Raw genomic sequence first — 21,982 nt, forward strand, 5'->3', positions numbered from 1 at the left:
GGGAGATTTTCTCAATTTTGACTTATATTGGAGAAAAATTCAAGTGTCTATTTCTTCTGAGAAGTGACTTTGTTAGTCACAAAATCGGTAAAGAGAAGGCCAAGACAGGCTTGATGTTTCTGACCAACAAATTTACAGAATCAAGTCACAGAATGTGAGTCATCAGGTAAAACCACCATCCTTGGACTTAGTTCATAAGTTTGAGTCAACACAGTTTTCTACAATTAACATTTTTAAGGCATAATTTACATTTGATAAAATACACAGATCTCAAGTATTCAGCTTGAGTATTGACCATGTCTACACCTGTGTAACCACCCCAGAAAATGAATATACAGCATTTCCATCACCCCAGCAAGTTCCCTAAGCCCCTCTGCACTCCCACTCACAGCGCTAATACCATAATTTTCTATCCATTTTCCTGCTGGGTGGAGTCCAAATTTCGACTAATTTTGAATAAAGCTACCATAAATATTCTTATATAGATCTTTTTGTAGACATGTTTTTCTCTTGTGTAAGTACCTAGGAGTGGCACATCTTTTGTTAGATTTATTTCTAAGTACTTGTTCTTTGATGCCGTTATAAATGGTGTTTTTAAAATGCTCATTTTCTGATTATTCCTGGAACTTAGAAAAACAAAACAAAAAAAAATTGTTTTTGTGTTACAATTAAGATTTTCATAAAGGTATTTTCTATAACCTCCATTCATAGTCTTTAAGTTTCAGACCAGCCCTTGGAGCTATTAAAGCAAGCCTTTCAGTATTATGAGAACGCTACTTGTCCTTCTTAGCAAACACACTTAGAAACTCAATCATAATGATAAGACACACAGGATAAATATAAACAAGTAAAATTTTAAATAGGTATAATATTAAGTATAAACTTAAACTTAAGGCCAGCTGGGATTAACCTCTCATTCATCTAATAAATTTAATGGTTAGCAGAGTACCTGACTCCTTGGAACATCTGTTTTCCCATGGTTTTTATAATTTCTCATGAAATGGCTAATTAAAGCTTGTAACCTCTAGCTCCAGTTACATTTTCAAACCAAGGTTAAATTGGAAATGAGGCTTAAAATTTTATTTCCACATTTCCTTCACTTCTACAGGTTTTTAAAATTCTTAATATTTTTATTTCCAAAATGTTTATTTTTTCATAATCCTGTTCTTGTTTCATGGATGCAATATTTTTTCATTTCTCTAAGGATGTTATTAGTTTCTTCTGTTCCTTGTACTGCTGGTTTCTTCTGAGGTTTTTTCGGTTTTGTTTTCTTGCTGGTGGTGGGTATCTTTTTTTCATGTTGAAAGCATTCCTCACAGGCCTGTTGATCCTTGGCTATCCATGCATATGTTAAAGTTTCTAAAAAGCTGATGGGGAGCTTTTGCAAGCTTATTGGGGTGTAGGTAGTACATGCCAATTATTTTCCAAGGAGCTTTTTCATTGGGAAACCTCAAATGTCACTCTAGCTCTTTTCTGTGAAGAGGTAGGTTTTCTCTAGACTCCTTCCTATATAAGCCTGGTAGGCAGCATTTTAGAACTGGGTGGGAAAAGAGAATTGGGGGAAGGGGCTCTCTTGATTTGGCCTCCAGACTTTCACTAAATCTCTCTGGTTTCAGTCTGCCACTTCACTCCTGCCTAATGTCCCTAAATTTGGAACATTTCAGATTCAGTTTCTCCAGAGAATATATATCTCCTATCTCCAGGCAAAGTGGGGGTGGAAAGCTGGGGTTCTAACTACTTCTTATACAGGTTTTCAAGTAGTTCCACTGTTTCTTGATCTGTATTGCCTCTCCCCACCCCCATTCATACCTTCCTCTGTACCTGGTGCCCCCAATTCCTGAGCCGTACATGGATTTCTGGGAGGCAAATTGACTTGTTACTTGTTTGTATCTTCCATTGCAAGCACTTAGATCTCAGCTTCCTTTATTCTGCTAAATTTATTATTCCTATTTTTGCCTGCTGTCTTCATGTCTCCTAGTTTAATTGAAGGTGGGATATGAATTCTGTGTTCCTTTGTTGCTTTGGGATCATTTTTGAGAGAAGGAAGTAAAAACATCTTTATTTCTATTATAAAAGTTGAAATATTGTATTCTCTTAAAAAATTAAAATCATAGGGGAGGGCCCGGTGGTGCAAGCAGTTGAGTGTGCACGCTCCGCTGCGGCGGCGCGGGGTTCGCCGGTTTGGATCCCAGGCGCGCACTGATGCACCGCTTGTCAAGCCATGCTGTGGCGGCGTCCCATATAAAGTGGAGGAGGATGGGCATGGATGTTAGCCCAGGGCCAGTCTTCCTTAGGAAAAAAAATAGGAGGATTGGCAGATGTTAGCACAGGGCTGATCTTCCTCACACACACAAAATTAAAATGAAAAATGTAAAGTAAAAAGTAAATCTGACTACTATGAACAACTATACACCAACAAATTGGATAACCTAGATGAAATGGGCAAATTCCTAGAAACAAAACCTACCAAGACTACATCATGAAGAAATAGAAAACCTGCATATATCTATAACTAGTAAGAAGATTGAATCAGTAATTAAAAAATCTCCTAATGATGAAAAGCTTTGGACCTGATGGCTTCACTGGTGAATTCTACCAGACATTTAAAGAAGAACTAATACCAATCCTTCTCAAATTTTTCCAAAAAATTGAAGAGGAGGGAATACTTCCTAACTCATTCTATGAAGGCAGCAGTATCCTGATACCAAAGACAGACAAAGACATTACAAGAAAAGAACACTATAGAGCAATATCCCTTATGAACATTGGAGACTTTGTCATGGAGACTGGGTCCTATTGAAATCCTGACTTCATCCCTGCTGGATAGGACCATACGAGAAATGTCACAGGGAACATGAACCATGCCATAGAAAAACATCACAACTGGAATCACCCAAACCTTGGGTGACTTATTTGTTGGACTATAGACAGCAGGCTACTTAGCTACATCAGATTTCACTTGAGGTTCTAGGCACTAACTTTGGTTTACAGGCCTCTTTTCCTAGATTCTCCAAGGATTGAGGTCCATTATGGAGGGGATACTAAAATTTGGGCTGTCTATTTTGCTAGTATGTGTAGTCATCTATGCAATTGTAAAATGTGAACTTAAGTGTTGTTCCAAAGCCATTGATCAGAGTACTAAAATATTAGTCATGCAAAGCATATCTCGCTCTCCTCACCTGGTACCCCAAAATATTTTAAAATTAAGGTAAAACAGTTTCATTCCTTTGATCCTGATCTTCGCCCTTTTTACAGCAGGAAGTAGCTAGAGCAGTCTTCACCCTCATTCCCTAAGACTGAGGAATGATTACAAGACAGTGGAGATTGAAACCGAGCAAGAAGAGGTTAAAAAACCTTCCCTGGGCTAGAAGACAGCAAAAACTTTGAGATAAGCTTTGCTAACTGCGGCTGTGCATATTCAGCATAATCAACTGTTGTTTAAAACTAACCAGGTCTTTCTGTCCCTCCTTAGTATATGAGTGAGCTGTCTTTTCCAGGAGGTAAAGGTCCAGACATCAAGATTCAGCCTCACAAGGCCAAACGCAGGCTGAAGATGAAAACTAACCAAAGTCCAGACAGTCAAGGGAAAAAAATCAGTCTTCAGGGGCAAATGCAAGCTGGTGGGAACGTGCCAGCCAGCAAGTCCACATGCTCCCCCTACCCCACCTAAAACCCCAGCACATGCTCTCCCTCACAACCTTTAAAACCCCTGGCCTCCCATCTTTCAGGTAGATGGGACCAATTTCAGAGCTCTCATCTCCTGGCTGCTGTCACCCGAAATAAAAACTCTTTCCTTGCCATAAACCTGGTGTTCTGATTTTTATTTGGCCCCTCTTGTGTGGCAGGTAAAGAACCTGGGTATGTGTTGCGTAACAATTCCATGCAATCCTTTTAAACATCCCAATGACATTTTTTAGAGAAACAGAAGAACCCATCCTAAAATTAATATGCAATCTCAAGGGGCCCTGAATAGCCAAAAAAAAAAATCTTGAAAAAGAAGAACGAAGCTAGAGGACTCCCATTTACCGATTTCCAAGTTTGTTAGAATAATGGAAACCACGTGGTGCTGGCTGGCATACGGCAGACCTGGACCAACCGGACACAGCAGAGGCCAGGAGCAAACCTTGCACACACGCTCAAACGATTGTTGACAAGGCGCCAAGACAACCCAGTGGGGCAAGGACAGTCTCTTCCACAGAGGGTGTTGGGAAAACTGACGATCCACGCGCAAAAGCAGGAAGTTGCATCCTTCCCCCACACCACATAAAAAGGAACTCAAAAGGGGCCCAAGACTTGGACGGACTACATGGGTCTGTCTTCCTCCCTGTGCAGGGGGTGCGTCGTGAGGACGCCCAGATGGTCACAGGCAAAGCGTGAGCAGTCGTGAGAACCGCACCTCGGCGCTGTGCCTTCTCACGACCGGAATCCGGACCTCAGGGGGCGGCCGCCCGCGCGCGCACCGCAGAGGACGCCCCGGAGCGCGCACAGGGGCGGGAGCGCGCCCCCTCGCCGCAGCCCTCACAGAGGGGAAGCGGCCCTCTTAGCAGGCGAAGACGACAAGCGCGCACAGGAACCCACCCCCACCAACCGAGCCGGCGCGCGGAGACTCGCCGGGCAGGCGGCGGGGCGCGGCGGCCACGCGACGGCCGCTCTGCCCCGGGGCCGCCGCGCCTGCGCTCGCGATGCGACCGGGCCTCGCGCGGCCGCGCCTCTGTCCCTTATTGGCTGAGTTCGGGGGCGAGGTGCGCAGTGCCGACCAATCAGGGGCGGCGTCGCAGGCACGTGCCGGGCGGCCGGAGACCGCGCGCCGCCGCCGCTCCCCGCGCTCTTCCCGCCGCCATGGGGGCCGCGCTGAGGGGGGCCCTGCGGCCGCGCGCCCGCGCAGCTGCCCCCGGGCCGCGCGCCTATCACGGGGACCGGGTGGCCACGCTGGGCACGCGGCCGGACCCGGGCTCCGCCGTCTACCAGGTAGGCCGGAGCGCAGGGCCGGGCCGGGGGCGGGGCTGCGGCCTCCCGTGCGGAGCGCGGCGTGGCTCTGGCCGCACAGGGCCGGTGCGGGTCGAGGAGGAGCGCGGCGTGGCTCTGGCCGCACAGGGCCGGTGCGGGTCGAGGAGGAGCGCGGCGTGGCTCTGGCCGCACAGGGCCGGTGCGGGTCGAGGAGGAGCGCGGCGTGGCTCTGGCCGCACAGGGCCGGTGCGGGTCGAGGAGGAGCGCGGCGTGGCTCTGGCCGCACAGGGCCGGTGCGGGTCGAGGAGGAGCGCGGCGTGGCTCTGGCCGCACAGGGCCGGTGCGGGTCGAGGAGGAGCGCGGCGTGGCTCTGGCCGCACAGGGCCGGTGCGGGTCGAGGAGGAGCGCGGCGTGGCTCTGGCCGCACAGGGCCGGTGCGGGTCGAGGAGGAGCGCGGCGTGGCTCTGGCCGCACAGGGCCGGTGCGGGTCGAGGAGGAGCGCGGCGTGGCTCTGGCCGCACAGGGCCGGTGCGGGTCGAGGAGGAGCGCGGCGTGGCTCTGGCCGCACAGGGCCGGTGCGGGTCGAGGAGGAGCGCGGCGTGGCTCTGGCCGCACAGGGCCCGTGCGGGTCGAGGAGGAGCGCGGCGTGGCTCTGGCCGCACAGGGCCGGTGCGGGTCGAGGAGGAGCGCGGCGTGGCTCTGGCCGCACAGGGGCGGTGCGGGTCGAGGAGGAGCGCGGCGTGGCTCTGGCCGCACAGGGCCGGTGCGGGTCGAGGAGGAGCGCGGCGTGGCTCTGGCCGCACAGGGGCGGTGCGGGTCGAGGAGGAGCGCGGCGTGGCTCTGGCCGCACAGGGCCCGTGCGGGTCGAGGAGGAGCGCGGCGTGGCTCTGGCCGCACAGGGCCGGTGCGGGTCGAGGAGGAGCGCGGCGTGGCTCTGGCCGCACAGGGCCCGTGCGGGTCGAGGAGGCGGCGGGCCCAGCGCAGCTGCCTGCGGTGCCCTGTGGCCGCGGCGCTGGGCTCTGCGTCCTGGACGTCAGGGTTCTCGGCACCCGGCCGAGCGCGGTGCGGGGGCTCGGGGAGCACAGGGCTGTCTAAGCCCCACCCTGGCCTGCGGCCTGGCCGCGGGGTCCTGGGCTGCGGCCATTGGAGAAGTCCCGGGCCTCGGGGCAGCAGCTTCGGGAACCCCGGCCGCGCACAGCTCGCCCTGGGCCGCGCCTGCCGGACTTCAGTCCGTAGCTGGAGCCTTAGTAGAGAACACCTATCACACAGGACCTTTGAGTGGCCGTTCTTGGAATTGGAACGGATCCCAGGGTCAAAGAAACAACTCACGGAGCTGGAAAATTTCAGTCGGTCCCATGGTTTCTAAGCCAAACGGATAACATTTAAATTGTGCAAATAACTTTTGGAGAAGACATTTTAAAGAATTCCTGCCTTTGGGCAAACAAGGCAATTGAAAGAAAATCGGCAGGCTGAGACAGAAGCGGTGTCCACTGAGAGGCTCCAAAGCCTTGGGATTTCCTGCGGTCAGGAGAGAGTGTTTGATGCAGACATTAAGTGCTTCCTGTGATCTGGGTACGATTTTAGGTGTTTGGATAGATGTGTAGAAAGGGAATCATTTGTGGGGAGGACGGACAAGAAAGCAGGTAGCCCCAGTGCGTTGTGATAAGTGATGTCTAGAGCTTGAAAAGGTGGGTGTGGAAAGGAGCCTTCCTGCAGCTAGGAGGTACTGAGTGAGCTGGCCAGGTGAAGGGAGGAGGATGGGAGGCAAGACTGTACAGACTGAGGAGTTAGGAGCACAGAGGGACCGGGTTAGGAAAGTGCACAGTGGGTGTGAGGCCGGGCCAGGGTGTGGGATTTGTGGAGTCGATGGGATTGATGGTGCGGCCAGATAGAGGCGGGCCTTCGTGCAGAAGCTGAGTTTAGACTTCGTTTTGCAGGCTGTGTGCTGAGACACTTGAGTGGAGAAGTGGCCTGATCCTCCAGACGTGGTGGAAGCCTCAGTGTGGCCGTGTTGTGGAGGAGAGTCCCTACCGTTTAGAACGTGGCCGCCTCTTGGCTCAGTGTTCTCTGGGTTGCTGTAGGCCTCTGACTGTTTTCCAGAGCGCCTACAAAGTTGTTTTAGCCAGTTTGGGGTCATTATAGTGATGTCTCTGACCGGGGGAACGAGGGTCTGGAGCTTCCTGGTCTGCCATCTTTTTGTCGTCAGGTGTGGGCTGATGTTTTTGATGGTGGCTGTTAGCTAGGGGCTGGGGAGTGTGGGCCTGAAAATATAACTTCTTTCTCTGTGTAAAGTGTTTTATGTTCTTTTTTTTTTTTTTAAAGATTTTATTTATTTATTTTGTTCCCCCCAAAGCCCCAGTAGATAGTTGTATGTCATAGCTGCACATCCTTCCAGTTGCTGCATGTGGGACGCGGCCCCAGCATGGCCGGAGTAGCGGTGCGTCAGTGCGCGCCCGGGATCCGAACCCCGGCCACCAGCAGCGGAGCGCGCGCACTCAACCGCTAAGCCACGGGGCCGGCCCGAGTGTTTTATGTTCTGATCCAGTCTGTGCACCAGTGATTAGGACAGGGATGTAGCTATGGTATGGAGGAAAAAGCACTGTCCTTAACTAACAAACAACGTATTTCCATAGGGGAAAAAAATCCGGAGGGAAATGTGCTGCAATGTTAGTAGTGGATCTGTCGCTGGGCAGAAGAGGCAGTGTCGCATGTTGGTGTAAGAGCAGGGTTCTGGAGCCTGCTGCAGTAGAGCTGGGTTTAAATCCTAGCTCTACTGCTTGTTAGCTGAGTGACCTTGGGCTAGTTGCTTGGCCTCTCTGTGCCTCAGTTACCTCACCTGTCTAATGGCGTTAATAACTGTGCGTGTCACATAGAGTTATCAGGACAGTTAGTGAGTGCTTAGAACAGTGCCTGGAGTATAATAAGCCCTCAGGAAATGCTAGCTCTTGCTGCTTTTCCTCCTCTCCTCGAGGTCACCTCACGGTCTGTCCCAGCCAGCTTTTGCTTCACTAATGCTGTGTAGCAAACAGTCTCAAGATGTCAGTGTCCAAAAGAACAAATGTTTACTTTTTGCTCCTGGTCCATGGGTTGGTCGAGGCAGTTCTGCCTTAGGCCATGCATCAGATCCAGGTCTGCTCTACCTGTTTCTGGTTCCAGGACGCAGACTGGAGGGGCAGTGGCCCCTGGGGTTGCTCCTATCGTATTGGAAGGCTGGGGTACAAGAGCAGAGGGTGGAAGCACTTTGTCCCTCTTAAAGCATCTGCTTGCAGCTGCTACGTTGTCACTTTTTCCCACATTCCAGTGGTCAAAGCAAGTAATATGGACGGACTTGCAGGCTGTGGGATGGGGAAGTGTAAGTTCACAGCGAACCTTGGCAAGGATGGGAGAGAAGGAAGAATTTTGAACAGGTAGTACAGTCTACCTCATGGGCTAAGATGGCTGCTTAAGCTCCAACTATTATGTCTGAGTTTCCAGGTACAAAGTGGGAGGAAGAGTCAGTAGGCAAAAGGACACCCTCACCTGCTTGTCCTCTTTTTTTTTTGTGTACTGAGGAAGATTCGCCGTGAGCTAACATCTGTGCCAGTCTTCCTCTATTTTGTATGTGGGTTGCTGCCACAGCATGGCCGCCGATGAGTGGTGTACGTCTGCGCCTGGGAACCGAACCCGGGCTGCTGAAGTGGAGCATGCCAAACTTAACCACTAGGCCATGGGGCTGTCCCCTGCTTGTCCTCTTTTTAGGGAGCCCCTACAAGTCATACCTTACAACTTCTGCCTGTATTTCATGGGTTAGAATTGAGTCACATGGCTACACCTGTCTTCAGAAGGAGGCAGGGATATGTTACTTTTCCAGCTGGGCATGTGGCCGCCTTGAATAAGACTGAGATTCCATCCTCAAGGAAGGTGGAGGAGCAGCTGTGGGTAAGCAGCCAACAGTGTGTGGCATGGAGGATCAATAGCGCGGAGAGTGGGTGTGTTCTTCTTAAGTTGTGTCAGATGTTAGAAGACTTCCCTCAGATGCACCTGTATCTCCTGGGATCCCCGGCTACCGCTAGTCCACTCGCTGAAAACACCCCACGAAAGGGGAACAGAAGAGGAAGCCACGCTGTGGATGGAGAGGGCCCGTGGGGCCCTGGCCAGTCCACTGTCTCTCTGCCCAGTTCTCCTGGTCGCCCATGTTAGATGGTAACACACATGGCTGCTCTGACCTCTCCCACCACCATTGTTTCAGGAAGCCTTGTCTGATAGTGACAGTTTCCTTTCTTTTGTAACTGGGGGCTGGCTGAGCTGGGGTGAAGGTCCCTGTAGAACCAGCTATAGCTTTGGCTGAGGCTGCTCTCAGTTGGACAGCAGTCGTTGGCTGCAGTGCTTGTCCCTTAGGGTTTGGCTAGGCTTTAATGAGGGTTCTTTGTTTCCTCTGTGTGTATTTCTTCAGCTCTGAACTTGGGTGCCTGTGGTTTGCCGAGTGGCAGGAGACTGGGAGTAGAATGCAGGTGGAGGGAGCTCGGCTGAATCTTAAAGAGCTGGGGGGAGAACAGGGAAGGAAAGGCACCCAGAGTCCTGTCAGCCTCTAGATCTGCAAGGGAAGAAACACTTCTTGAAGGACACTGCGGGGACGCATTTAGCACTGCGGGAAAAATTTGTGGGACAAACAGAACATTTCAAGACAAAAAAGATGGGAGAACTTATATTTTAGAAAAGACTTAGGAAGCATTTCAGCCAGTTGTGGCTGTATAGACCTTCTGGAGGATCCTGTTTACACACAGACTGTAAAGAACAAATCTGACAGTCGGGGAAACGTCGTCACTCACTAGATATTTGATGATATTAACAGATAATCGATAGGTGATAATGGTCCTTATCTTTTGGACATTTGGAAATACTTACAGATGAAGTGTTATGTCTAGGATTTTCTTTCTTTTTTTTTTTTTGAGGAAGATTAGCCCTGAGCTAACATCCATTGCCAATCCTCCTCTTTTTGCCCAGGGAGATTGGCTCTGAGCTAACATTTGTGCCATCTTCCTCTACTTTATCTGGGACGCCACTACAGCATGGCTTGATAAGCAGTGTGACAGTGCGCGCCCAGGATCCGAACCTGTGAACCCCAGGCCGCTGCAGCGGAACGCGTGCACTTAATGCACTTAACCCCTAGGATTTTCTTCAAAATTATTCAGAGTGAGGCGTAAAGGAAACAGCTCTGGCCCTCTGTGGATAATTGTTGAAGTGTGTTGGGTGCATTTCGTTATACTAGTCTTTTTGCTTTCGTGTATGTTTGAAAATTTCCATGAAAGTTAGTGAAACCTCTGACTCTGCAGTGCAGCCCATCTGTTCCTTTTCCAGCGTCACTGAGCTCAGCGGGACAGCGGGAGCTAGGACGTCATAATGACAATGGGCTTGCTGGAGAAGTAGCCCCAGATAACGTCCCTGAAAATTATCTTTTTGTCTTCATCTTATCAATTTTGAACAGACAAAGTGAGATTGTCCCTAGGTGAACATGTTGCCCTTTCGCATACCTTGCTGAGTGGAGTGACATGTTGAACAATAACCGTACCTTTTCCAACAGTGTCTTTTCAGGGCTTCTTTTCATCCTGACTGCTTGAAAGTGAAGAGACACAAGGGTTAACAGTTTTGATGAGGTTCCTTTCAGGAATTCTGTAAACTCAGAATGAGCAAATCTTTTGTTAAAAACAACAATCAGTTAATCTGTGAATTGCAGAAATTGCTGTGCTGAGAGTGGCAGAGAGAGAAGGTGGGATTACAAACCAGGGGCCATTTGAGAAGGCTGCCTGCCCTGACGAAGGCCCTTCACAGTCAGGAGGGATTCTTCAGATCAAGGTTTCTCAGACACTTAATTAGGTGGCTTTTTAACCCTAGAATAAGTGTGGAAGTTGACAAGAATAGACCTTAAGCACAAAACAAGCAAAAAATATTAACTTCAGTTTATCTGCTTTCTTTTCCACTTAGCAACATATTATTCAGACCTTTTTCGCCCCTGTGTTGAGAGGTGATAAATAAGAGCAGCGCGTGGGGGGAGCCCAGGGGCTGAGGTCAGAGTAGCCCCCATCCCAGAGTGGCAGCTGCCGCCCGGGGTCCGGGTGAGAGCCCCCGGAGAAGGTGCCCTTGGCCACAGACAGGAGATGGCCGCCGCCTCCCCCTCTCAGAGCTCCTGTCCGCCCCGTGGTTGGTTTCCATGGGGGACGTTTCCCTTACAGACTCCGCTGGGGCTCTTCTGACAGAGGATTCAGGACGCAGCCTTTGCTTCCGAGGCCTGGTTTCCAGCCCAGGAGGCTCAGTACTGGGCTGCTCCAGGTCCCTCAGGCACTTCCCGTGACGTTACGCAGGCTGCTCTCGTGCCACCTCCTGGAGAGCAGGCGTGCTCTGGCGCAGAGCTTTGTTCTGTCTGAGACAGTTCACGAGGTGAGGGGTTGCTGCATTCGCTGAGTGTGCGTAGAAAGGGTCTAACCTGGGCTTAAATGTAGAGCAAAGTTCTGCCTCCACTGCCTCCTGCTGTTAATATAACATACTCGATGGTAATCTGAGAAGTTCTGGCATAAGATAAGAAGAGGGATTTGCCTCTTAGCAAGCTGCTTCTTTCTGGTATCTTTGCCCTGAGGGAACTCACAAGTGGAGACTGTGGGCCAGTGTTCATCTGGTTTTGGTCGCATACTTGAATCACCTGGGGAACTTTTAAAGCGTGATGCGCAGGGCTGGCCTCGTGGCTTAGCGGTTAAGTGCTCGCGCTCAGCTACTGGCGGCCTGGGTTCAGATTCCAGGCGCGCACCGAGGCACCGCTTCTCCGGCCATGCTGAGGCCGCGTCCCACATACAGCAACTAGAAGGATGTGCAACTAGACATACAACTATCTACTGGGGCTTCGGGGAAGAAAAGGAGGAGGACTGGCAATAGATGTTAGCTCAGAGCCGGTCTTCCTCAGCAAAAAGAGGAGGATTAGCATGGATGTTAGCTCAGGGCTGATCTTCCTCAGAAAAAAAGAAAGTGTGATGCCCAGGCCACAGCTGCAGCCAGTGCCGTCAGAGTCTCTGGGGTGGGACCAGGTGTCTGTCTGTTTTTATTTATTTATTTTTATTCATGTATTTATTTATTTTTTGTGAGGCAGATTAGCCCTGAGCTAACATCTGTGCCAGTCCTCCTCCACTTTGTATATGGGACACGCCTACAGCTTGGCTTGATGAGCGGTGCTTTGGTCCACGCCCAGGATCCGAACCGCGAACCCTGGGCCGCCGAAGTGGAGCACGTGAACTTGACCACTCCGCCACCGGGCAGGCCCCTGTTTTTATTTTTTAAAGCTTCCCAGTGATTCCAGCGTCCAGCCATGGTTGGGACACTCTGTTCTAGGCAGATTCTTTTTCCAGCAGGTTCTCTGCCCCTGGATGCAGGGCTTGGTGGGCTCATCGCAGGGCTGGCAGACAGACCGAGATGCTCCAGGCAGAGGCTCTTTCCCTAAGACTATGTTGCTTCTCTTTTATTTTCTGGATTTTGCAGAGCAAGGGAGTTCAGCAGAAGCCATGACCTCAGGAGCTCTCGGAGCTGTAGAAACAGGAAATATGGGATACTGTGAAGACTATAAATGTATCTCATGTGAGCAGCTGAGAGCTGCTTAGCGTTGTGTCGCATAGAAGGAATTAAATCACCAGGGATGTTAACCACATTACAGAGTGCATCAAAAAACGTGTCAATGGGATAAACTCTGAATTTTCAAAAATAATTAGCTACCTAAGTATCGTGCTAAAGTAACGTGCTGATCAAACAAAATTTACTGTACAGAAGGGTGAGAAGGTTGTCCCTCTCCCCTTTTTCCGCTTCTCACTGTTTATATTTTCTTGTATATTACTCTAGAAAATTTCTAAACATGCAAACATGTTTTGTTCCTTTTTAAACATAAAATAGGATCCACTCTTCCCCCAGGCTTTGTTTTTAAGTGTAGTTTGTCAGTAAGCATTTCTGCATTGGTCGGAATTTCCTCAGGATGGTGATTGATGGGACAGAAAAAATAAGGTGGCATTCTAACCCTCAAAGGGCTTGTATTCCTTAAATAGGAAAACAAATAGAGATCAGTTAAGTTCAGTAGATGTTTAAGGAAGAAAGAGTTAAAATGAGTAGGATTAGCCAGAAATAGTGTTGAAGATGAGATGGAACACGAATTAGGCTTTAAAAGAGGGGAAAGAGTTGGGTGGAAGGACCAGAGAGGGGGCGGTGGTGAGAACTTGAGCAGAGACAGGCAGGAATTAATCTTCCCTCCGATGGAGGGTGGGGGGCCAAGCACTGAGACCACGGGGGACTGGCACACAATGATGTTCTCCTTCACTCTATTTTGGTAGAAGAGGTAATTGCTTTCTAATATTAATCCCCCTCCCTCCCTTTGTTTGTGTCATAGGAGAACTACGAGCAGATGAAAGCCCTGGTCGGACAGCTTCGCGAGCGAGCGCAGAGAATCAGACTAGGTACACACGTGCTTCTTTGTTTGTTATTAAGATGTCCTTTTATAGGTACTGGTTGTAGGAAAAACTGGTAACAGTAAGCTTTTGACTCTTTGAGACTGCGTTTGTTGATATACAGATATTTTATTTTTCCCGATTACTTGGCCAGTTCTGCTCATATAACACTGCTTCACGTTCAGATTCATCAGTTTTTCAGCTATTGCTTCTTAAGGTTTTGCTTCAGCCACAGCATCACACTGAAATGTTTGTTTCACTTGAAGCAGCTAAAACATTCTCTGTTCATTAGTCATATTCATGCTATATACTAAATTTTGCATAATTATCCATTTTCTGCTGTGTTATATAATTTGGTAATAATTTTTATATGGGTTTATTGCTAATTAAATAAATGAGATTTCCTAAAAACTTTGTAAATTATCATTATTTTCTATTTTTAAATTATGGATGTAATAGACATTCTTCTGGAATTTTGGAAGAAATTGCAGTATAGGGAGGAATATAAAATATTAGTGTGTAGACAAATATCACTTCATGTTCTGTTGCTCCACAATTGGGGTATACAACAATTTACTGTAGAAGGCTGAGTGACATGAAACTAAAGGCCATCTTTTTTGTTTGTTTTTGCTGAGGAAGATTTGCCCTGAGCTAACGTCTGCTGCCAGTCTTCCTTCTTTTTTTGTATGTGAGCCAACACAGCATGGCCACTGACAGACAGGTGGTGTAGGTCTGTGCCTGTAAACTGAACCTGGGTTGCCAGAGCAGTGTGAGCTGAACTTAACCACTAGGCCTCTGGGGCTGGCCGTAAAGGCCATTTTCAAAATAAGATTCTTAATAAATTACAAGTACCTGACTTCGAAGGGGCTATATGAATTTTATAGCCTTCGTTTAAAGAGAATTCTCTGCAGTATCCTCATGGATGGGTCTGTTTTATCTGTTAACCTGTGGCTGTACAGTGTTGCTGTATCCTTAGGTGTGATCTCATGCATTCAGAGGACAAACTCCCAGTAGAAGTCATTAGGGAAATGATGTAGAGACATCTTGATGGATTTCTCTCTAGTTCAAATAAAAGTGTTATGTTACTTTTTCCTCTGAGGACTTGAAGGATGGAGGCAGGGTCCCTGATTAGTGGCAGGGTCCCTGATTAGTGGCAGACGAACAGAGACGTCTCCGATTGTCTGTTCGTTCGTGCAGTGTGTGAGGGAAGAAACAGGGTCAGTGTTTCGGTTCTTTGCAGAATTTTGAGACTGGTGGGCTGGACCGGTTTGTTATTCTAATAATTAAGCAACTTTGGTCCAGTTATTTAATCCTCCCATGAATGTTCAGTACCTCCTTCATAACTTGAGACTTAGGAGTAGTCTGTGAATGAGAGGCGTTATTCACTCCACGCACACAGTTCTGTCTTCTTTGACTTAATAGAGTAATCAAATTAATTGAAAGGACCGGAAAATAAACTAATTTGGAATATCTTGGTCTCTGTCTTTTTTACTATAATGGTTTAGTGTCAAAATCAATGCAGTCTTCTAAAATTTACCATGACTTGAGCAAACAGATTTGGAACTTAGTGGGGGACCCGTTGAGGCGAAGATCTCATTCAGGTGGCAATAATTGCTCCCACTCTGTCTGTGAGGGTACTGGGGAGAATTTGAAAAAATGAAGGCTGTAAACCTCATGGAGCTCCTTCTACGTTAGGTGCTTATAATATCTTAAGAGTAGTATTTTGAAAATGGCTGTATTCGGTCTCTTTGGTTTCAAGTCACAGAGATCCAAATCCAGCTTGTTTAATGCAGAAAGCAGCATTTAGTGGTTCTTGTAACCATGGTTACAGACCAAGGTTGACTGGACCCGGGGCTCCACCACCTCCAGGACTCTCTGCCCGCCGTCTCATCTCAGGATGTGTGCATGTGTGCGGGCCTCACTCTCCTCAGGCTTCTCCAGTGGGTGGGGAACTAGGGTGCCGGCAGGCCTGGGGTGACCCTGTACAGTTTACAGTCTGAAGGGAAGAGCTATCTTTTCATCTCCAATCTGGAAAATTCTGACTGGTTCAGTTGGGTCCCATGTTCACGCCTTCGCCCAGTCACTGTGGCCTGGGGTTGCGGTACCCGTGTCAGCCAGGACCCGTGCTCACTCAGGCCTTTAGGATGCTGTGACTGGCAGCTCCTGGAGCTCCCTGGTGGTGGCAGTGCTGCTTTCAGGAAGGAGAGCTGGCAGGCAGAGCGATGAATGTGAATTATGCTGGCTGGACCACTCTCACTTTCCCCTCTCTCACTGGGGGAATAAAGGAGGAGGGTTTGTGGACATTTGTCATTCTTTCTGACCAGGCAGCTCTTGAACCCCTGTTCTGGTGTGGGGAATAGTGTTAAAAATGTTGTGGGTTTTGTCTATGGGTATGATTTGAGGGGCAAAATATCCTGGCTTCTCAGGAAGATGACTGGAATGATACTCTTTTTTTTTTTAATTTTTTTTGGGGAAGATCAGCCCTGAGCTAACATCGGTGCTAATCCTCCTCTTTTTTTGCTGAGGGAGACCGGCTCTGAGCTAACATCTATTGCCAATCCTCCTCCTTTTTTTTTTCCCCCCCAAAGCCCTAGATAGTTGTATGTCATAGCTGCACATCCTTCTAGTTGCTGTATGTGGGACGCGGCCTCAGCATGGCCGGAGAAGCGGTGCGTCGGTGCGCGCCCGGATCCGAACCCGGGCCGCCAGCAGCGGAGCGTGCGCACTTAACCGCTAAGCCATGGGGCTGGCCCCAACCTTTTTTAAATAGCTTTCTTAAGTAGCTGAGCATTTCAGCAGACACGGAGTGCATTCAGGTGAAATTCCTGAGCAGCAGTGAAAATCAGCAGTGTAAGGTACAATTTGTCCCCTGTCCTCTGTCCTGTTACCTGGTGTGCTGGGGGACAGTGCGTGTTGGACGTCACCAGGACTCCGTGCCTGGACCCGAGCTGGGGCCCTGTGCTGGGTGAGGTTTGGGCACCCCTCACCTCCAGTGGCCCCATTGGAACCCCAGCTCTTCAGTTACTGTAGTTTCCTGTGTGTGGAGCGATAGCAGCAAACACTGAGGATGGTCTGGGTCAGGACATCAGCAGAGGGGGCTTGGAACGGCTGTATATGGCGTTCACTCTCTCCCATTTGGGGGCCTCAAAAGTTATGGGTCACCAGTGGCACCTTAGGTAAGTTTTGCTGTGCTTATTGTGGAAGTCATTTCTAAAATGATGCTTTTCACCTAGTACAGATAAAGGCAGGCATTTTTCAGATTTCACATCACGTGTGGTACAGGGCTGGATATTTGTGGTAGGGACTGAATAAATGTGGAGGAGATGAGGCAGTGTTTGCAATGCATGAGTTGCAGAGAAAATACTGTGGTATTTCCTTAAGTAATTACTACTGAATTTACAAAATGTATGATGTACTGTGGGATCAGGGATAATGGATTTAAAAAAATTCTGGTTTCTTTACTTCAGAAAATTGGCAGCTTGTAAGTTGAGTGAATGATCTGAATTTTGGACTAATTATTTTGGTACAGTATTTTGGACTAAGCATTATGTTTTTCTGGCATCACGTTAAATTGGAGTCCTTTTGTCATGTCAATCTGATCTAATCTGATCATGTTTTTATCACAGGAGGGGGTGAGAAAGCCCGAGAACGCCACAAATCGAGAGGAAAGCTGTTACCCAGAGAAAGAGTCGACGGGCTCATAGACCCCGGGTCGGTACACACCGAGTGCTGACTGGTGCTCTCTGTCTGGGGCACTTTCCTGGACAGTTTTGTGAATAAATGATTTTAAATCCTGGTTCTTGTTATGAGAAGGACAAATGTTGATGAGAGGTCCTGTGTGTCAGGCCCTGGTCCAGGGGCTGGTGATACAGCGTGAACAAAATGGACGGAGCCCCCGGCCCTGCTGGGGTTAGGTTGTAGCAGCAGGAGGGCAGAATATAAATGATGAGTGTTGTAAAGTAGATAGTACGTCAGAAGGTGGTGAATGTCATGGGAGAAGGAAAAGGTGGCCCAGAGTGGGGAGAGGGAGATGAGGGTCCCGTTGCAGCTTCAAATGAGGTGGTTCGGATAGGCCTTACTGAGGTGGTGACATTTGAGCAAAGATTGGAAGGAGGGAAGAGAGATGGCCCTGTAGATAACTTGGGGAGTGTTGCAGGCAGAGAGTGGCCAGTGCAAGGGGTCTGAGGTGGGAGTGTGTCCGACATGCTGAAGGAGACAGGAGGTCAGAGTGGAGGGAGTGAGGGGAGAGGAGTGAGAGATGGGTCAGATTTCGTCAGCCTTGTGGGCAGTGTAGGAGTTTTGGCTTTTACTCTGAGAGAAATGGGGAGACCTGGTGGGATTTTGAACAGGAGACCATTAGATCTAGTTGACTTGTGTTTGTTGGAGTTGTTCTGGCTGCTGTGTTGTGAGCAGGCTGTGGGCAGCAACAGTGGAGGCCCCAGGACCAGTTGGAGGGAGCAATGAAGCCCACAGGGGCTTTTCCTGTGACGTGCACGTGTGCCAGCCTGGAGACAGACGCTGTGCACACCTGGTGCATGTCCTTGTGTACGTTTGTATGCATGTGTCAGACACATATGTTAAATGGAATCAGACTAAATGTGTTGTTTTATCACTCCTCTTTTCCCACTTAATGTATCATGAACATTTAAGTGAGTGAGAGAGAATCACAGTGATTGAGAGCCTGGGGCCTGGGCCAGGTTGTTATTACAGCCCAGCTCTGCCACTGCCTAGTGTGGCACCTTAGACAAGTGACTTAGTGCCTGTGTTTCAGTCTCCTTGTTAGTCAGTGGGTATCATAATAGGATCCACCCAGAGTTGTTCTGAGGAGTAAGTGAGTTAGTGTTTCTGAAGCTCCTGGAAGAGAGCCGGGGACATGGTAAGTGCTGCTTAAGTGTTAGTGCTATTCTTTCTGTGTTAATAAATACATTTGTACAACATCTTTTAAAATAAGTACCTAGTGTTCTGTTGTATGGCTATACCATATACATCGCCCAAATTTTTATTTATTTATTTTTAAAATTGGATTTTGTTTTAGATATTCTTATTTTTATGGGTTTTGTGTACAACATGTGTATTTGAAACGTTGCCCCCTTAAAGAAAAAATCTTTTCCATGTGTAACTGTTTAAATATGATTTTTTAAAATGACATTAATTCGAGCAACATCCTTTCTTCCACTCAGGTCTCCGTTTCTGGAATTATCCCAGTTTGCAGGTTACCAGTTGTATGATGACGAGGTGGTCCCGGCAGGTGGCATTATTACAGGCATCGGGAGAGTCTCTGGGTGAGTGTTCTGCACTCGACCCCGGGGTCGGGAGGAAGACTCATGGGGCGCAGCGTCCAGCGCTCACTGCTGTGCATGTCAGCGTGCAAGTTCTGTGCTGTTGGTGTTATTTAGGACTGAGGCTTCCCGCCCAGACACGTGTTAGACTCATCTGTGGAGCTTTAGAGACGACACTTGAAGGGAAACCCCCAGCAAAGATGCTGGGGATCCAATCCTGAGCTCCCTAGTTAATCAGACTCTCCAGTGAGGGTGTGGCTTGTGTGGTTCTCCAGGGCTCCCCAGCCATCTCTCCACACCTAGGCTGAAAGCCACTGTCTTAGAGGAGTGGTCCTCCAAGTGTGGTCCCCAGGGAGCATCAGTGTCACCTGAGAACTTGTTGGAAATGCCGATTATCGGGTCTTCCCAAGAAGTATTAAGTCAAATTCTGGGAGTGGGCCCGAGATTGGTGCTTTAATAAGCCCTCCAGGTTCTGAATGCTGGCATTGGAGAAGCTCTGCAGACTCAGGCTGTCTCAGTCGGTTGGCGTTAAATGTATTTGTGCATATTCCTGTACGATCTCCCGTTCCCTGCACAGTTAGCATGCTGGCGAGCTGGTAACAATTGCCCCGTGATCAGTGGTCTTAATCTCCACTGCTGCACTGCAGCTCTGGGAGTGGGTACTCTTCGAGTCATCCCCCTCTTGCAGGTAAGGAAACCTGCTTAGAGAGTTCAATACCTTCCAAGGTCAAGCCACTGGCAAAGCTTGCCTTTGACCTTAGGCAGTTGGACTCTGCCTGATATAATTCCTTTGACTCAGATGCTGGTTTTAGATGTTTGTGTCTCCACCCTCTCCCTGTGACCTGCGCACCTGGAGCCAGTCCCCATTGTTGATTCCTCCGTGCTTCCTTTCTTTACGCCCAGACCTCCCCCATGGCTCTCTGCCAATTGTGATTTGCTTAGTAGTTACCCAATGTGGAGACATTTTTTTCTTGGAGTCTTAGGGGACACTTAAAAATAAACCTTTTTAAAAAAATGATAAACTTAGTATAGTTAAATTCATACAGAATACATAATTAAGTAGGAGAATTATCTCAATTACACCTCCAGTCATGATGACTGTCAGCGTGTTGGAGCATGTTCTTCTCCTTTTCCTGTGCATCTGCTATTATGTTTTTTATCTTTATTGTCTTGCCTTGTTCTGTTTATAAAATTCTCGACTTGAGGGAAATAGTGTAGCACTTGGCAATCGTGCAGGTTCAGGAGTCATCGGCCTCAGTGAGAATCCTGGCTCCGTCTTGTAGCGGTTTGACCTTTAGCAAATTGCTTGATCTCTCAGTACCTGTGTTTCCTCACCTGTAAAATGTGATTCGTTATAAAATGGAATAATAATAGTAGCTACTGTAGAGGATTGTGAAGACTGAATGCGAAGAGTAAATGAGTCAGGGAGCATGTGTAGAAGGGTGCCTGGCGCATGGTAACAGCTTCATGAGTGATGCCTATTAAACACTATTATTTTTAGCACAAAATAGGAATAGTAGATAGGAAAGTGATGAGAATTTATGGGATATAAAGAAGTTGTTTTAGATTATTGCAAAATGCACATTATAGCAAGAATCAGAATCACGGGAAACACATTCGCCCAAATCTGTCGTCTAACACATCAAACATCTTAATGCTCTGGTTCCTCTCTAGTTGTGGCCTTGTCCTTCAGTCCTTCAGGAAGTCTTGTTGGTCCAGAAGTCTCGTGAGGCCCCAGGAATGTACTCAGGTCCCCCCGCTCCTCCCACTTCCGCCGCCTCGTGTCACCTCGTCTCCTGCACGGGCCGGTTGCCTGGTCTAGCAGCTCCTTCTGCCGCTTCCCTGTGATCAGTTTTCCACAGAGCATCCAAGGCGATCTTTAAAAATGCAACTCAGATCGTGAATTGCCCTGCTTGAAACCTTCCACCTGCTTCCATTGCTCTCGGAGTCCAATTGTCCTCTGTGTGCGTGGTTATGGCTTACAGCGTCCTACATGATCTGGCTCCTGCTCCCTCTTTAACTTAGTTTCCTACCACTTTTTTGTAGCCTCATTGGCTTTCTGAGAGTTCTTTGAACCTATCAATTTTTTCTGGCCCAGGAAAAGGTCTTTTGTCCTTTTATTCCCCTGTGAAGTTGCCGACTTCTCATTTTCCTTGATCTCTCAGCTCAGACGCCCCCTTCTCAGAGGCTTTCCCAGACGTTCCCATCTGGGCCAGCTCTGGTCACTGGTCACAGCGTCCTGTTTACTTGCATTACTGTACCTGCGGTGCTGTGATGATCTTGTGTACTGGTTTGTGGTTGTTTCTTCACTGTCTTCCTCCTCCACTGGCGTCTACACTTGGTGAAGGCAGGGGCTTTGTCGTGTTCAACTCTGGTGCCTGGACCACTGCGTGGCAGGTGATAGGCATTCAATGTAAATTTCCTTTTTTTTTTTTTTTTTTTTTTTGCTGAGGAAGATTGTCCCTAAGCTAGTATCCATGCCAGTCTTCCTCTGTTTTGTATGTGGGACACTGCCACAGCATGGCTTGATGAGTAGTGTAGGTTGGCGCCCAGGATCTGAACCCACCAACCCTGGGCCACCTAAGCGGAGCGTGCGAGCTTAACCACTACTCCAACGGGTCGGCCCCCAACATATGTTTCTTTTTTTTTGCTGAGGAAGATTCGCCCTGAGCTAACGTCTGTGCCCATCTTCCTTTATTTTTTTGTATGTGAGACACCTCCACAGCATGGCTGGTGAGTGGAGTCAGTCTGTGCTCAGGATCTGAACCTGTGAACCTGGGCTACTGAAGCGGAGCGCACTGAACTTTAACCACTTGGCCACGGGGCTGGGCCCCCAACATATATTTCTTGAATGAATGTACCTTTTATGTACTTATGATCATGTCACAGATAGAATTTAGTGCTTTGCTATTTCACTTATTTAAGCAAACTTTTTTTGATATTTAAGACTTTTATTGGTTTGTCTTGTGCTGTCACTTTGTAACCATATACCTGTTGTTAGACACTTGTGCTTCCCCCGATTTTCGCCATTCTAAAGCAGTGTAATGAATGGACATCTTCGTGCAGATAGTATTTTCCTGTTCTTAATTATTTCTTCAGTCCCCAGAAGTGGCAATATTTAGATGGACTAATGTTTTTATGGCAGTTGATACAAATCTTTTGAAAATGTGGGCTGTTTTACTTGCTATCGGTATTCACCATGTTATAAATGTACCAGGTGTTTTTGTTTTTGCTTTATTTGCATCCCATCTAATTCCAATAAACAGTTACAGCTATTCAAAAAGGGTCATGAAATAGCAGAAGACA

The 21,982-nt window shown here is 48.3% G+C and overlaps 1 protein-coding gene across 6 annotated transcripts in view; it reads left to right on the forward strand.

Annotated features, from left to right (window-relative positions):
- The first annotated feature begins 4,839 nt into the window (after positions 1-4,839).
- Positions 4,840-21,982, forward strand: part of MCCC2 (methylcrotonyl-CoA carboxylase subunit 2) — a 62,005-nt gene continuing 44,862 nt past the window's right edge. For 4 of the 6 annotated variants that reach the window (XR_009222560.1, XR_009222556.1, XR_009222562.1 and 1 more), the window contains exons 1-4: positions 4,840-4,968; positions 13,340-13,406; positions 17,024-17,108; positions 18,578-18,679. Coding sequence is in view for 3 of the 6 variants with exons in the window: in XM_058558351.1 (XP_058414334.1) it covers positions 4,840-4,968; positions 13,340-13,406; positions 17,024-17,108; positions 18,578-18,679 (383 nt within the window). In the remaining 3 variants the exon portion in view is untranslated. Of the gene's footprint in view, positions 4,969-6,113; positions 6,520-13,339; positions 13,407-17,023; positions 17,109-18,577; positions 18,680-21,982 lie in introns of those variants that run through there. The other 2 variants (XM_058558444.1, XM_058558665.1) reach the window with 2 other exon arrangements.

Source organism: Diceros bicornis, chromosome 1 (genome assembly GCF_020826845.1).
Source record: "Diceros bicornis minor isolate mBicDic1 chromosome 1, mDicBic1.mat.cur, whole genome shotgun sequence".
Lineage (NCBI taxonomy): Eukaryota > Metazoa > Chordata > Mammalia > Perissodactyla > Rhinocerotidae > Diceros > Diceros bicornis.